Source organism: Crassostrea angulata, chromosome 6 (genome assembly GCF_025612915.1).
Source record: "Crassostrea angulata isolate pt1a10 chromosome 6, ASM2561291v2, whole genome shotgun sequence".
Lineage (NCBI taxonomy): Eukaryota > Metazoa > Mollusca > Bivalvia > Ostreida > Ostreidae > Magallana > Magallana angulata.
In genome coordinates, this window is record NC_069116.1 from 11,804,557 (window position 1) to 11,820,762 (window position 16,206).

The following is a 16,206-nucleotide window of genomic DNA, read 5'->3' on the forward strand; positions in this document are numbered from 1 at the left end:
ATTGGGGGAGGGGAGGGGGGGGGGGGGTAAGGTCATATTGAGCTAATAAAAAAATCGAAACGGTGTTTTAATTTCATTAATGTGTTTCATTTACTATCTTGAATTTCATAACAAAGATCATCGAACCAAATTGTCTTGAACAGACATAAGCCTATTTTGTAAGAACCAACCGGTAATACACGAAGATATCTCATCAAAACAGAAATAAATCGAGTAAGCGAATGTTTATGCAAGTCGCGAATGTTTCTAACAATAACATTCAATTGACCGCCGGAAGCTTCAGTAAATAATGTCCTATCTTGAGGTAGGTATTCTTTGGATTGAGGTATACGGTTGGATTGTCAAAATAAATACACGCTCCCTTGGATATATAACTTGCTGGAACCGGAAAATTAACAGATATTATAATTCTATAACAGAACAAAAGATGAAAAGCGAAATCCTTTGCAAAGTATATAATGTAAAGCTAGAAAATAAAGAAAATGAAAAAAAATGAACAAATTGAACAAATGTTATAATATGAATTAAATGAATTTTGGCTTTACCGGATGTCATAATTAGCCGAATGAAATTTACAAATTTGCAAATCCTAATAGAAAATTAATCACTGTTTCTCGGATTTCTGGAGACTTTCCAGCGAATCGTTCAATCAAAAATTGTGTTTGACGCGAGAGAACATTTCATTGTCTACGAGAATCAAATGTAGCAATTTTTGTTCATTTACAAAACCAGAAGTTACTTATTTAGGACACATTATATCTCATAACGGAATAAAATTAAAGGAATCCGTAGAAAAATATTTCAAACGCTCCAATATTTATCACGTTAGCAACATGAATAACAACATTTCTCAGTTTCTGTGGCTCGAAAACTTATAAAGGATTATTCTAGAGAGATACATGTACATCAGCTCGACATACGCCAATGCATCCATTAACAGTACAAGGTTCTTTTTAAAGATACCATATGGCCAGTTTGGCATGGATGCCAAACCCAAGGAAGATTACCAATATATAATATTGGTTACAGATTCAGTATCGTATAATGGTCAGAAGTCTTACCAATGCAATGAAAACACAAGGATCAACTAAAGCGTATTGCATGTTTGTTATAAGATGATAGTTTTACCCATAATGTAATGCAGCTTGTGAAGGCATAATGTCTACACTTGCGGATGTTGCCAAATGAATCAAGAAAAATATGATGCAATTTTACCAAGCCTGGTATGAGCCCATCAACGAGATTTCCACTGTATCTTATTTCTATGTGTATATGGTATACAGACAGTTTTTAATCTTGCCCTTTGGATTTGAGGATGTTTTGTAAAGTTGCGTTAAAAGATCAAATTACATGTATAAAAGTTTTTTGAAATGATTCATCATAAAGCAATGCAACACTGCAATATTAATACCCCAAACTCTTGATTACCGACTGGTATAAAAGCAGGAGACACTTGATAATAGGGGGAAATTGAGAACTGTCAAAAGTTAAAAAAACCGAATCCCGCACCCCCCCCCCCCTCTCTCTCTCTGTCCGAATTTAAATAACGAAGTTTTATCTAGATTTCAATTTTAGCATGAGATTTCAAACTTTGCATGCTTACATTTTTTGCATAAGTTTCGTTATAGTGATTGATCATAAAGTTATTTTTTTAAATCATGGTTAAGTTAGAAAATTACTCCATCCTCACACGTTTCATAACCTTTGATTATCACCATGAGTATAATCAAACTTCGTGATCTCCCGACATAATTTTCTTATCTTTGTTTCACAACAATACAGTACACTGCATTGACCAACATGGCTCTTTTGATATTTCTGGCCCCAGTTCTACTAATTTCAGGTTTGTAACTTTTAAAAAACCCATCGAATGTACATTTTCAATATGAGGTTATGCAACAAACTAGTATATATATTATGGAATTTATTTTCAGTGGCGAGTGCCCAGTTCTTTAATTTCAACACGTGTGCCAGTATTCTTAAAGAGGATTGTTATCAATATGGCAGTAACCCTGAGTGTGGCTCAAATGGCGTCACCTACAGGAACAGGTCAATAATAAAATATCCCATCAATATTTACACGTATTTCATTTTGATAGTAAAACTATTTATGTTACACTGTGTATGGGATTAGACGATTTTTTAAAAAGAGTTTCCGAACGTAGATCAAGAATTTATTTTTTTCAAAGGGGGGTTTGTGTTTTAGTTTAGTTTTGTTTGCTAGAGGGGTGGAGGAGTCAGGCGTTCAAGGCCTTTAAGTAACTTTTTGCAGCGAAAAAGTGTGAAATTCCCGGGGGAATTAATGCATTTGCCTTGTTATTGCAACAAATCTTAATTCTGGTTTTTATATTTAGAATTTCTCCCAAAAAACGTAATGAATTTAATCTTTTTTCAATCAAGGTGTGATTTTTCCAAGGCTCACTGTGATGACAAATCTATCCACGTAGCATCGCACTCAGCTTGTCCAACGACTACCGTCCCACCGCCTACCACCGCGCCAACTGGCGGTGTTGTGACGAGCCACCCTCTTCCGAGCACTCTTGCCCCTATCTTGCACGGAAGCGAGGCTGTGCTGGACTTTTTCTGTTTTAATCTTGCCTTTAAAGCATGTGATGCTGCACCAAACCCCGTATGTGGCAATGATACGATAACCTACAATAATCCGTAAGTAATATATCATGGTATACATGTACCTTATTACATATACAAATACTTTTATTGAGCGGATAAAAATTATATCTACAGAAATCTCTCTGATTCTTTCCTCGAATACCATATATTTACATTTTCAACTGTATCTGTCAGTGATAACATTACGAATTAATGTTGAACCCTAATATCCGATAACTTCTTAAAACATGAGTGCCACAAAATGGGCGTGTCTTATACCATAACCGAAAACGGTATTGGCTGCATCGCGTAGTACATGTAATACAGAGCATGTGCTACATAAAAAAGTGGTTTTTAAATAATGTTGTTTTAAAGTGTAAAAATTGGAAATAGTAATAAAGAAATCATTCTTTGAATATTATGAGATGATCAAAGACAATCTGGGTGATAAAATCTAATGCTTTTCGATAGATTTGATAACTCCCGACTGTATTTGATCACCCCATAATACTGAATGAATGATTCCGTCTTCCAAAAATAGAGAGTATCAGAATGCTACGGTAATGTAGTTATCAGTCGAACAAAAGTCGTCCAAATCTAACTGTCGCACTTTATCAACGTTTCTTATTCTTTTCTTTTTTTGACATGATTATAATGTTATTCATGATTATAAAATTTTTTTCAGTTTTACATGTACCATCTTATTGAAAAAAAAAATGTAATGTGTAAAATGTGTTAAATTTACAGGTGCGAGTTTGAGAAAGCCCGGTGTACGCATCGCTCCATACATATTGTTCACTATGGTAACTGCAGTGGAAACCCCTTCCACCCATGAATAAAGTGACTTTTCAATTTGTGTTCTTTTTTCATTCATATAAAATGTATATACATGTGTATGGCTTATTTAGGCTAAAATGTTTATATAAATAAAAATTTGAATGCAAGAACAAATTATATACTAGCATATCAAAATTAAACTTTTTTAGAAAGCAGCCTCTATATATGCCGATAAAAAGTTTTGCTGGTCAACATATGTTTTTGTTATACTTTTATCTTAAATACTGAAATCTGATTGGTTTAGACGCAGTTCATAATCTGTTCTATTACCATCAGCGTTAGCAACGCACTTAGCAACGGGTAACATTAAAAATTGTTACATGCGCGAAAATTATGCGCATACGGTTCGCCGTAGAATTCACGTTATTCCTATGTAAAAGCAGTTAAGGATGACGTTTACTCAGGGTTTGAGTTCTCGCATACGGATTGTTATAAAGTTCAATGTCATGAGTAAAATTTGTTCTAAACACAAAAAGTATCTGTGAAATGAATTATTATTGAGATAACATTCGATATTTCTACTTTATTATAGAATTATGCCAAAACAAAAATAGACTTTTAGCCAAACAGAGGAAATTCGGACTAAATTTTGCAGATTTTGTTTTCTGCTAAAACATTTTTGAAAGTACTGTAATATTAAAAGCTAAGATTTTATATTTTAGTCTATAAAATTTTGCATATTTTCTGGTAGTTTTACCTCATTTATTCATTATAATTACTGTATGGCATGAATTTAAAAAATATTGAAATATGCTTAAAAACGAGAAAAGACACCATATCTCAAAATTTTGATCATTGACCTCATATAAATTATATGCCAACAGAATAAGATCAATATAAGTAGTTTAATACTATAAATGTTTTTGTATTATCATCATTCAATTTTTTGTAAAATTGGATCAAAAATGGGTAGGAATTTGAAAAGTGATAGAGGAAATTCGGACTGGAATATTTATAGAAATTGTGAAGGAAAACTTAATGCTTTGTATGTATTTAGTGTCACTGCCATTCATAAATTGTATTTCATTTTCAAAAGTGTTGAGCAATTTGTATTATTTTCACAATTAAGAAAATCTCAATCATAGTATAAAATTTTCAGTGATTTTCCTTTAATTTTCCAAAAATATACAATGGACATTAACTCAAAAAGTAGGTCATTGACCTACTTTTTTGAAAATGAAAAATAACACTACAATAAAAGGTCTATAACACTCACTAGTTGGTTTTTCATTATCATCAGTGGAATTTTTTTTCATTCTGAGTAAACGTCATCCTTAAGTTTTCTTTAAAATTAAGACATTCAGTATAACAAAACAAATTAATACCCCGAGAAAACCATTGTCAATCTCCGCTTTGCGTCGGTTGACAATGGTTTTCTCGGGGTGTCAATTTCAACTGTTACCCTCCCAAACAGCACTATTTATATATTATCAAAACGAATTCCCTGATTCAAATTACTTAGTAACATGATATAATAGTATGAAATTAAAAACAATTCGTTATTTAATAACGGTGTATGCATTCCATGGCCAATCGTCAGATACTAGTAACTCTATGGGTTTGAAATCTGAAGGATATACACGTACTCTATTCTCATTCAGAAATTTTAAGTAAATACTTGTAGTAAACTTTATTTGATAATGTTTCAAAACATTATCCTTTTTGCCATTCAGTACAAAATACTATCGAAGTTATGGAAGTTGGATGGTAAAAAAATAAGCCATCAGATCAATGCTAAATTTTCAGATATTATGTTTTAAGCTGTTAACTATTATTTAGTTAAGAAAAAATTAATAGATTTTAGCTTAATAAATTTGATATTTTTCAAACTTAGAAATACGATTCACTAAGTGACCACTCACTGGTTTGAGAAAAAAGGGTTTTTTTGGGGGGTTATATTCCAGTTAGCTGCGACAAAAAGAATCAAGGTCACGTACGTGTATAATTATATCATCCATTTCAGTTTAGATTGTTCGCTCCTCTAAGTATCAGGCCATGGAGTTCGCTTTTTATTTCAATTCCAAGTTAAGAAAATTTTCGGATACAGTATATACAAAAATGAAAAAAATATGGTCCAACATATTAAGCATTGTATCATATTATTGTGTAAAGTGTTAATTCCCGGGATATCATCTAGTAATGTCTAAATCAAGTGATAAATTCTATAGGTAAAACCTCTGAATAAAATTGAGTCACTCTTCATTTAAAAATTGAAAGTTGAAAGAAAGTTTGGTGTTTCAAATTCATTCATACAATAATCCGATCGCGAGTGGTTAAAAACGTGTAACATAAGGTACCGGGTTTAAATCTTAGATTTGTTGAAGTTCTGTTCATGAATATTAGATTGCATGATTTGTACATGGAATGTAAAAGTTAGCTTGTAGTAAAGGGTTACAATTAGGGTTTTAGATCTGCAAGATATCAAGAGAAGTAGACCTTACTGCACACCAGATTAACTTAAATGCATTGTGGAACTCCCTTTATTGCATAAATCTGCTGTTGAAAACTTTTTTGAAAATCAATGACAGTACAGTCCTCATTACTAGTATCATGAATTTTTTAAACTTCTGGGTTTCCGTGAATAACGCTTCTCAATGTTCCAGATTTCTTGCGACAATTTTTGGCATACTCTCCAATACAAGCAGCGTACTGAATCACGTGGGCGACGTAATGCTGCTCGTGGACGCCATGAAACAGATGCGACATGGGACCCAGCGCGTATATCCCGACATCCTCTCCGCTGTGTGTGTCGAATTCAAGTGGTACGGCAGACTGCTGTATGAAGTCTGTTGTTTCTAAAATCACAATATGTGAAATGTTAAAGAAAGCCATGTGCATGAGCGAGATGATGACAGTGTAGAACCAGGGGGGGGGGGGGGTGAATTACCTGTATCTACTCCAGTTAGATCCTGACGTGGAGATGTGTAACCAGGACCATTGCCGTACAGAAGTGAGGTGTATGGCAAACCATCTAAGGTGGGCTCAATATTAATTCCGAATGGATCAACCAAACCTACAAAAAGTTCGATTTTATCTCTCTCTCTCTCTCTCTCCATATATATATATATATATATATATATATATATATATATATATATATATATATATATATATATATATATATGTGTATATATATATATTTTTTGAGGTTTGCTATATGATAATAATATAAAAGTTATGTTTACCAAGAATAGGGTTTCCCCTGTTTGTGTACCCAGTCAAGGAGAAGGGATGAGAGTGGTCTGCCGTCACGACTACCAGAGTGTCCTTCTGATCTATTAATGACAACGCCATTTTGATTGCCTCCTCAAATTGTACCGTCTCTTCTAAAGATTTCTTCGCCTTGTTTTCATGGTGGGCATGGTCTATTCTACCACCTACAACAAAGCAAGACATTTTATTTTGTTTAGTTTTATATGGTATAGAATGTTTTAATGGCTTTTGTCTATATCATTGTACTGTGGTTTCATCAAATATATTCCGAGTACTGCACCAAGTATCGTGCAGTTCCTTGGGCGGAGTTTGTTATTTCGTTGATTTGATGGTTTACAATATTAACGAAAGTGGATGATGTCCATGAATAGTGATAAAACCACAGGTTATTCTTAATCAGATTTTAAATCCCTTATCAATACTTCCTAATGGTTGTATTTTATGTGCACGTTTGGTTGGTAATCATGGTTATTGCGTTTATCTAAAAATAAAATGGCGGTAATGGTACTTACTGTTCTCTCTGTACTGTTGTTCATAATGATTTATAAGTTATCTTAAAAAGATTATAATTTCTTGGGATTTATGAGTTTAATACGTTAATCGTATATCGTGCTGTGGTTTTTTGTTACGTATTGATTGACTTTCATACACGTTCCTTTCGAGATTGAGATGTATCGGTTTAAAGATAAAAGATATTCCAACCTTTAACATGTTGGGTGGTTGTAGAGCAGATATATAAATTACAAACGAACCGTCTTTAATCAAAATATAAGATACACAACTTATTACCTTCCACCATAAGTGCGAATCCGTTTTTGTTGCGCCTCAGTATCTTGATGGCCTTGTCCGTCATCTCCGCCAAAGAAGGTTCCCCGTCGCCGCTGGTGTCTCGCTCCAGTTCATATTGCATGTGGGATGGACTAAATAGTCCTGTTAAGAAAACCGTATAGTCCCTTAAAAATGTCACAATGTTAATTAATCATTGTAACCCCCCCCCCCCAAAAAAAAAAGAAAAAAGAAAAGAAATGAACATGGTCAATAGAACAATTTAATAAAAGTTCATGAGTCCCTCCTACCCAAAAGAAAATCTACTTCATCAGGGTCTACATCGTCAAAGTCTTGCTTCTTCCAGACATATCTGTAATTATTGTTTTTCCCTTGTTGTATTGACTCCCAATCCTCCACTAGATTTCGACCATCCATCCGCTTGTTAACGCCTGGGGCATTTGTTTCAGGATCGGGCTCGGAAACTGGTAGAAAGGCACGGCGACCCCCTCCAAGCAAAACCTTGATGTAATAGAAAATTTATTTTAGCTTTTCAAAATTTTCTACGCCACTAAATTACTCTCCTCTATCCAGAGAAAGGACAGCCATTAGTTTAATTATCCCACTTCACTACCTGTATATCATGGTTATTGTCAATAAGCTGCTGTGCAATGTCTTTGCAGGCTCCGTTTGCCGGTCCAATGTCGGCGTCTGATTCCCAGTTCCTATCCGGCGAGTGGGCGTATGTAGCGGCGGGAGTGGCGTGGGTGAGCCTAGCAGTCGTCACAACTCCCGCAGATTTACCTGTTAAACAACGCGAATTTCAGTTTAAAAAATCAATCAAAACTCTCTTCCAATCCCTTTAAAAGAAAAAAACCAATTATTACCTTGTTCTATGGCTTGTCTTATGATTGAGTCGATTTCCGCTTCATCTCCTTGACTAATATAAGCGCTGCAGTCCGAGGTCCCGACAGAGTCCTTTAACCCTAAGAGATTGAAATTTGTCTTTTCACCACATAACAATGCCGTGGCCGTCTGCGCAGACTCTGGTACCTGTTTGTCTGTTCCGTACACCTGTAGTGATGTTACAAGTTGTTATTTTATATCAAATATAATTGCAAATCTTCATACCAAAACAAGGATGTACAAGCATCGATTGCGTAGGACTCAAACAAACAACTGTGTTTTGCGTAAGTTAATACCTCTGTTGTAAAACTATTTTTGAAAATTTTTGAAAAAATGCGCCATCCATGCGTCATACCACTAAATACAAGCTGTTTCTTCTCATGTCGAATAAAAATGATTTTTATTTCATGCTTTTTCTGGTAAATTTTGACTATATTAGAATTCTCAGGTCAGGTGAGCTAAAATGATGATTGAAAATGTGATCTTACTTTAGCTAAGGCCACGTTGGGGAATGTTTCGTACTCCAGTATGGTTTCTTCGCCTGTGTTGCCCAGCTTTTGTCCTTTGTAGATTCTAGCAGCATTAATGGTAGACAAGCCCATTCCGTCACCGATAAAAATGATGACATTTTTAGCGATCCTGTTGTTGGGTTTTATTTTGAGGGCTTCATTAAGAGTATCTTTCGCTATTTTGTTCCAATTAGTGGAGTTAACATCTACAAATAAGTTCATACATTGTGTTGAAACCGAAATAGTTGCAACTAAGGAGAAACTTTCTTTCTGATAATAACTGAAAAGCCATGTGCGGTTCCAAAAATTTTATCGATTGGGGGGTGAGGGAGATATCCAACGAAAATTTATGTTTACCAGGGAGGCTATTTTCGGTAATTCTAATGTGCAAATTTAAGAAATTTAAAATTTCCGGAGGGGTTGGGGATTCCAGGCTCTTCGCCCCCTCTTGAAAAATTTTTGGAATGGATATCGCTGGTCAATGTTCGATTTTTTAATTAATTTTGCTACGTTTTTACATTTTGCTACGTTTTTACATTTACACAAATATGTTTACGGCGCTTTAAATAGACAATACAATATTTTTTTACCAAGACTTTATTTAAGCTTTGGTCGACCTTAAATGATAATAATTTAATATAAAAACAACGGAGACTTACCTTTGATGACATAGATACCGATAACGAACCACAGTATCAGTGTTGCCATTCCAACTTTGGGGAGCATGGATGTTTATTAGAAAATGCAAGCCTATTATTATATAATATTTACAAGTATTATTAAATGATATCTATATGGATACACAATGATAAACAAGGACAAGAATGACGAGATTAAGAAATCTATTAAATTTTACTCATTAACAAGTATAAAGAAACAAATATTACTGGATCAAACTTACTGAAGGTTAATACCAAACTGCAAACGGAAACTGGTATTAACAAATCGATGTATGTGCTATTATACACCAGGCTTGGGATCACGTGCAAAGTGAAAACTCCCAACAACTTTGAAGTAGATAATGGATGCTATGTCAATTTTTGATTGGATGTCACAATATTTCAGGTGTCAATTTGAAATACATTGTGGTTTTATGTAAGTCACGTGGTATTTTTACACCTGTAAATGATCCTAGATAGAGCTGATCGAATCAGTTTGGAATTCCAGGCTCCTCCCCATCGAATTCAAAATATCATAGTCCCTTCTTTCTGCGAACCTTAAGCATTTAACATTATTTTTCCAAAATATTTACTTTATAACAAATAAAATTTAAAATAATTTAAAATAAAAAAAAAATAAATAAATAAATAAATAAATAAAAAGCGGTCGTTGGTACACAAGGAGAGAAATATATATGTATATATAAAGTGTAGTTCACACCAATTAAAGCTTGGCCACGTTAGAGGGCTTTTGTTTCGAACAGACACATCTTAATCTCCCTACTAAACCCTTATCTTCAAAAAGGTGCACAATTTCTAAAATTCATAGTCTATACGTGTAGCTTTTACATTGTCATTGCATAACTAATACAGGTGATAAAACTTATTTAATATTGATTTTAATAATGTAAAATACATAGAAGTGTCATATTTTTCATATCGATCAGTTCAATTTCCAGACCTTTATTACATCTTTTTTTTTGGGGGGGGGGGGTCATATTGTTATGTTTTATACTTGATCGGTGTCTAAGATTTAAAATATTACAAGCTTATGTAAGGACTGATAACAAAAATACCAAACTCTCGCTCATCATACGCTAGACATCGGAGAGCGGTTTACAGGCATTCTATTTAGTTTCGCAATTGGAGAACTATTTTTTTCTGCGTGCTTTGAAAATCTCAACGATTAATTCATTTCCACATTATAATTTGTTTCTGAGCGTCCCGCAATCTTGCTAAGCTTGCTGCACATTTTCATAAACCGGAACGGGGGAGCAATTACAGCAAAACACTACCGCTTTTCTTAAAAATGCGACTTTTCATTTAAACGACTTCACAGTTTTAGTGACAATTACATTTTCAATATGCACGGATTGTGTAAAAAATATGCTTTGATATGAATGCATTATTATTATTCAAAGTTATTAATAAGGAATCAAAAAAGAATTTAGTAATGGTATCTTCAAAAGCAAAAATATGATTTACAAATAAATTCATGTTAATAAATAAGAAATGTCACATGCACTGTATTTCCATATGTTAGAAAAATTTCACCTTAAGCCCACGGGACCATTGGAATGCAAAAAGGCGGTATCTGATGAAACAATTTAATCCCATGGATGAAGGCTTTTCGAAGAAATGTAGATTTTATATTTACATGTTCTTTGAAAATTGATTACATGTGCTGGTTATCTGATGTGTGAGACGCACACAAATGGACATTTTTTGTGAAAACAAATAGTTTCTTTTTATTTTCTATAGTTATCATATTTTATATCTTTTAAACCGATATTGATTTAAAAAGATATGGGACTGACTCACTTAAATTGAATTATAAAAATATGTAATTATGCAATATAAAACAGCTCTTGTTCATATATATATATATATATATATATATATATATATATATATATATATATATATATATATATATATATATATATATATATATATATATATATATATATATATATACTGTACATGCAGTTATTGTAAACATACGAGGGTTGATCCAAAAGTAATGTCACAGATGCGATAAAATCGTGAAAAATCCGCGTAAAGTGACAAAAACTTGTGCTTTAAGATATATATCTACCTAATTCAATTCAGATCTGAAAATTTTAATGCATTATGATAAATATTTCTAAAGATAATATATTTCGTCTCTAGCGTGAAGCGAGGATAGTCGCCGCACGCTAGCGACGTAATTTCTAGATCTTTGGCGTTCTGGTAGATTTCGTAATTTAGTACTCTATAAAAATTGGCCACGATGCTCTATTTTACATTTTTTTTTTACATAAATTAACTAATTACTTTCTTTGTAATCGATGGGAGAGTAAATTTGATATTATCTTATGTGCGATCAGTTTGTCGATGTCTCTTCAAGAAGCCATGAACATAACTTTAAGATATAGCTCATGACGTAAGAACCTAGTTTTAACTTTCCTTCAGAGCGTATATCTTCTATTTATTTAATTTATCTATTAACATGACATATGCTTTTATTAGATATCGGAACCACGTTTAGGGTACCCTGTTCACTCGCTCTCAATTTTAGGCTGATATGTCAATTCCAGTACAATTTCTAGTGATTTATACATGAAGATGCATCCATCGAAGCAAAAATATGTCTCCTATCACTATTCGCATGTCCAGTCTTTTTTATTCCTTGATCTAGAGACAAAAGGCATTGCGTATATATCCGAAATGGACGGTAACGTTCCCTTATTAAAACAGTTAGAAAAAGTCTATGATATATCTGTTTCAAAATATTGTGTTGTTTGTTTTTTTTTAAATGTTGAAGCAGACAATTTAGACATAAATACAAACCTTGATAAAGACGTAATTTCATGACATGGCGATGTCACGTATATATCATGATATAAACATCAATATCTTCTGAAGTGTTCAACGAAATTTAATAAAATATTACTTCAAATTAGAACATTGATAAGGAAAGTTTTGATTTTTCATTTTATACAATACAGCGCCAGTGTGAAACGCGGTGCATAGTGTGACATTACTTTTGGATCAACCCTTGTACAATGATGTTCTTGTATATCCATTGAGCCTTTGCTAGGCCTAATTATTAGGGTCTTCCGTTTCCAACGGAAGACCCTCTTGTTATTCTTCGGTTTCTTTTTATTAAGGTCTTCCGTTTCCAACGGAAGACCTTATTGTTTTCGTACGATTTCTTTTTCCCTATTATTATTAAGGTCTTCCGTTTCCAACGGAAGACCTTATTGTTTTCGTACGATTTCTTTTTCCCTATTATTATTATTTTTCTTTTTTTTCTTACAATTTTTGTGCACGCGATTTCTCTGAAACGGCTCGGCCGATTTTCATGAAACTTTCAGATCTGTTAGATAATAATCAAAACCTGATAGGTTTTTTATTATATTGATGACGTCACTTCCGTTTTTGAGAAATTGACGTTTTAGCGATTTTTAGGGGGGTTGCTTGTCCGTGGAACTTCTCCTAAACTATAAAAGATATCGAGTTCAAACTTTTAGGGATAGTAGACAAAAGAATGTAGATTTGTAATTTTATTTTCATTTTGATCTGTCTTAAAAGGCGCCGAAGCTCGCCTGGACCCGAAAATTGAGATGGAAAAAACGTCGTAATTTTTCGTGGTTTTTTTTTAATTATCTCTTTTCTGAAAAATATTTTGTTAAGACATGTAAAGTAAAAATAGTTTCTACTTACATTACCTTTCCTTTAAAATCAAGAAAAAGGGGCTGGTCCCTCAAATAAGAGGACCAAGGGGCTCGAAAGTCTTTAATCTGTAGCCCTTTACTGAACGATATTTTGTGAAATGTTATAGAAGCAAATATGTTCATCTTACAGTTATGTATCCAAGCAATGTAATGATTTTTCCATGTGTTACGTAATTAAGGGTTTTTAGGGGCCAAAAGTCCAAAATTTCGATCACCCATATCTCGGAAAGGAAAAATATTTTGAAACGAGTATAGAAGAAAAGTTGTTCAAAATGATGTTCTTAACAATATGCAACCTTCAAAATTTCGTTAAAGGGCCCCTATAAGGAGATAAGGGATCGGCCCCTAAAACCTTCTTTCTCATATATCTCTAGAACGGTAACAGATTTCTAAACACTTGTTGAACAAAATGTGTTTAGAATTCAGTGACCTTTTATTTGATATCAAGAAAAAGGGGCTGGCCCCTAAAATTAAGGAACCAAAGGGCTCGAAAGTCTTTTATCTATAGCCCTTTACTGAGAGATATTTTGTAAAATATTATAAAAGCAAATGTGTTTATCTTACAGTAATGTATCCAAGCAATGTAATGATTTTCTCATGTGTTACGTAATTAAGGGTTTTTAGGGGCCGAAAGTCCCAAATTTCGATCACCCATATCTCAGAAAGGAAAAATATATTGAAATGCAAAACAGAGGAGAAGTTGTTCAAATTAATGTTCTTTACAATATGCAACCTTCAAATTTTCGTTAAACGGCCCTTATAAGGAGATAAGGGATCGGCCCCTAAAACCTTCTTTCTAATATATCTCCAGAACGGTAACGATTTTCTGAACACTTGTTGAACAAAAATTGCTTAGAATTAAATAACCCTTCATTTAATATCAAGAAAAAGGGGCTGGCCCCTAAAACTAGGGGACCAAAGGGCTCTAAAGTCTTTAATATGTAGCCCTTTACTGTAACATATTATGTGAAAGGTTATAGAAGCAAATATGTTTATCTCACAGTTATGTATCCAAGCAAAGTAATGATTTTATTATGTGTTACGTAATGAAGGGTTTTTAGGGGCCAAAAGTCCAAAATGTCTTTCCCAAATATCTCAGAAAGGAAAAATATTTTGTAATGCAACGCAGAAGAAAAGTTGTTTAAATTAATGTTTTAAACAATATGCAATCTTCAAAATTTCGTTAAACGGCCCCTTTAAGGAGATAAGGGATCGGCCCCTAAAACCTTCTTTCTCATATATCTCCAGAACGGTATCGGTTTTCTAAACACTTGTTGAACAAAATTTGTTTAGAATTAAATGACCTGTCATTTAATATCAAGAAAAAAAGGGGCTGGCCCCTCAAAAAAGGGGACCAAAGGGCTATAAGTCTTTAATCTGTAGCCCTTTTCTGAGAGTTATTTTGTGAAAGGTTATAGAAGCAAATATGTTTATCTCACAGTTATGTATTCAAGCAATGTAATGATTTTATCATGTGTTACTTAATTATGGGTTTTTAGGGGCCAAAAATCCAAAATTTCGATCACCCATATCTCAGAAAGGAAAAATATTTTGAAATGCAATACAAAAAAAAATTGTTCAAAATGATTTTCATAACAATATGCAACCTTTAAATTTTCGTAAACGGTCCCTATAAGAAGATAAAGAATCAGCCCCTTAAAACTTCTTTCTCATGTATCTCCAGAACGGTACCGAATTTTTAAACACTTGTTGACAAAATGTGTTCAGAATTAAATGACCTTTCATTTAACATCAAGAAACATTTTTCTTGATATTAAATGAAAGGTCCCTTAAATTAGGGGATCAAAGGGCTCTAAAAAAATTATCTATAGCCCTTTAATGAGAGCCATCTTGTGAAAGGTTATTAAAGCTAGATCAGGTATAATACGTTTATATATCCTAAAAATATAATGATTTTCTCTTGCGTTACCCAATTAGGGTTTTTTGGGACCAGATGTCAACAAGTTTAATCTTTTCAATCTTCATTGGAAAAAATGCAAGTATTTTAAAAAGCAATGTAATAGAACTTATAAAAAGCGATACAATAAAGCATTAGTAGTTCACTCCTTTTTCCATATCATGTTTTGTTGTCAAAAATCATAGTTGATGATGTCATATTTTTTTCTAAAAATCGGACGGAAGACCTCCTCGTTGCTCGCAACGAGATCGTATCTAGTTATTATACTTTTTCTTTTTTTCTGACTCCTTTTCGGCTTCATAACTCAAAAAGTTTTCAACCGATTTTTATGAAACTTTCAGAGATAACGTGCAATTATAATGCCACAAAGATGTTAAAGTTTCTAAAGCAACATCACCTCCATTTTGATGTGACGTCATTTTTAAAAATTTATAAAAGTCATTTTGTCCAGCACTTTTCTCAAAAACGCTTTAAGATAGAGGCTTGAAATTTTCAATAGTTATGATTTGGTCGATTTACCTTTTTAATAAGGTTCGAAATGAAAATCTGTCACTTCCGGTCTAAACCGGAAGTGAAACAAATTTTTCGAAAATATGAATTTTCTGATCAAATCAAAAATGAATATGTGTTTGTATAGCTGATTAAGCTGAATCTAACACTGAAAGCCGTTTTAAAATCGGACGATGCATTACAGAGATATCGGGGTTTAAAAATGGATTTTTCCGGAAATTTTGTATCCGCGTCCATGGTTAAAAAAATAGCGTTATGTTCAAAGTAAAATTAACTCGTACCAAAAATAGTTGTTAAGTCGTACTTGAACACATTCGGATTTTTTTTGTTAAGTCGTTCTTCAAATCAGAAAGGATTTTGTTAATTCGTACTTAAAATCATTCGGATTTTGTTAAGTCGTATCAGAAATAATTCGATTTTTTCATCTTTTTATTTTAGTTACTCTTGTTATTGGTTTAAGAGCTCTGCTTCTTACAGGAACTTCGAGCTTTACTTCAGAGATTAACGGAAGACCCACTCGTTGCTTTGCAACGAGCTTTGCTCTTGTTGTAATTGTGTTT

General features: G+C 33.2%; 2 protein-coding genes across 2 annotated transcripts; one reads left to right on the plus strand and one right to left on the minus strand.

The window, feature by feature from the left end:
- The first annotated feature begins 1,715 nt into the window (after positions 1–1,715).
- LOC128188790 (follistatin-related protein 3-like) lies at positions 1,716–3,462 on the plus strand. Its single transcript, XM_052860057.1, has 4 exons — positions 1,716–1,843; positions 1,935–2,049; positions 2,401–2,664; positions 3,358–3,462. Exons 1-4 carry the CDS (start codon positions 1,801–1,803, stop codon positions 3,443–3,445), a joined length of 510 nt encoding a protein of 169 aa, XP_052716017.1. The 5' UTR covers positions 1,716–1,800; the 3' UTR covers positions 3,446–3,462.
- Positions 3,463–5,903: 2,441 nt separating this feature from the next.
- Positions 5,904–9,954, minus strand: LOC128188789 (alkaline phosphatase-like). Its single transcript, XM_052860056.1, has 10 exons — positions 9,742–9,954; positions 9,500–9,590; positions 8,820–9,046; positions 8,313–8,499; positions 8,060–8,229; positions 7,737–7,947; positions 7,450–7,590; positions 6,633–6,824; positions 6,335–6,460; positions 5,904–6,242 (listed from the first exon to the last, which is right to left on the minus strand). The coding sequence occupies exons 2-10, from the start codon at positions 9,564–9,566 to the stop codon at positions 6,007–6,009; spliced, it is 1,557 nt and encodes a 518-aa protein (XP_052716016.1). The 5' UTR covers positions 9,567–9,590; positions 9,742–9,954; the 3' UTR covers positions 5,904–6,006.
- Between the last annotated feature and the right edge of the window lie 6,252 nt (positions 9,955–16,206).

Excerpts from the sequence above, each read along its gene's own strand:
- LOC128188790 (XM_052860057.1), top strand. The coding sequence starts at position 1,801 with ATGGCTCTTTTGATATTTCTGGCCCCAGTTCTACTAATTTCAG. Across the intron at positions 2,050-2,400 it reads GGCGTCACCTACAGGAACAG|GTGTGATTTTTCCAAGGCTC; the intron begins GTCAATAATAAA and ends TTTTCAATCAAG. Across the intron at positions 2,665-3,357 it reads ACGATAACCTACAATAATCC|GTGCGAGTTTGAGAAAGCCC; the intron begins GTAAGTAATATA and ends TTAAATTTACAG.
- LOC128188789 (XM_052860056.1), bottom strand. The coding sequence starts at position 9,566 with ATGCTCCCCAAAGTTGGAATGGCAACACTGATACTGTGGTTCGTTATC. Across the intron at positions 7,948-8,059 it reads ACAATAACCATGATATACAG|GTTTTGCTTGGAGGGGGTCG; the intron begins GTAGTGAAGTGG and ends TATTACATCAAG. Across the intron at positions 6,825-7,449 it reads ATTCGCACTTATGGTGGAAG|GTGGTAGAATAGACCATGCC; the intron begins GTAATAAGTTGT and ends GCTTTGTTGTAG.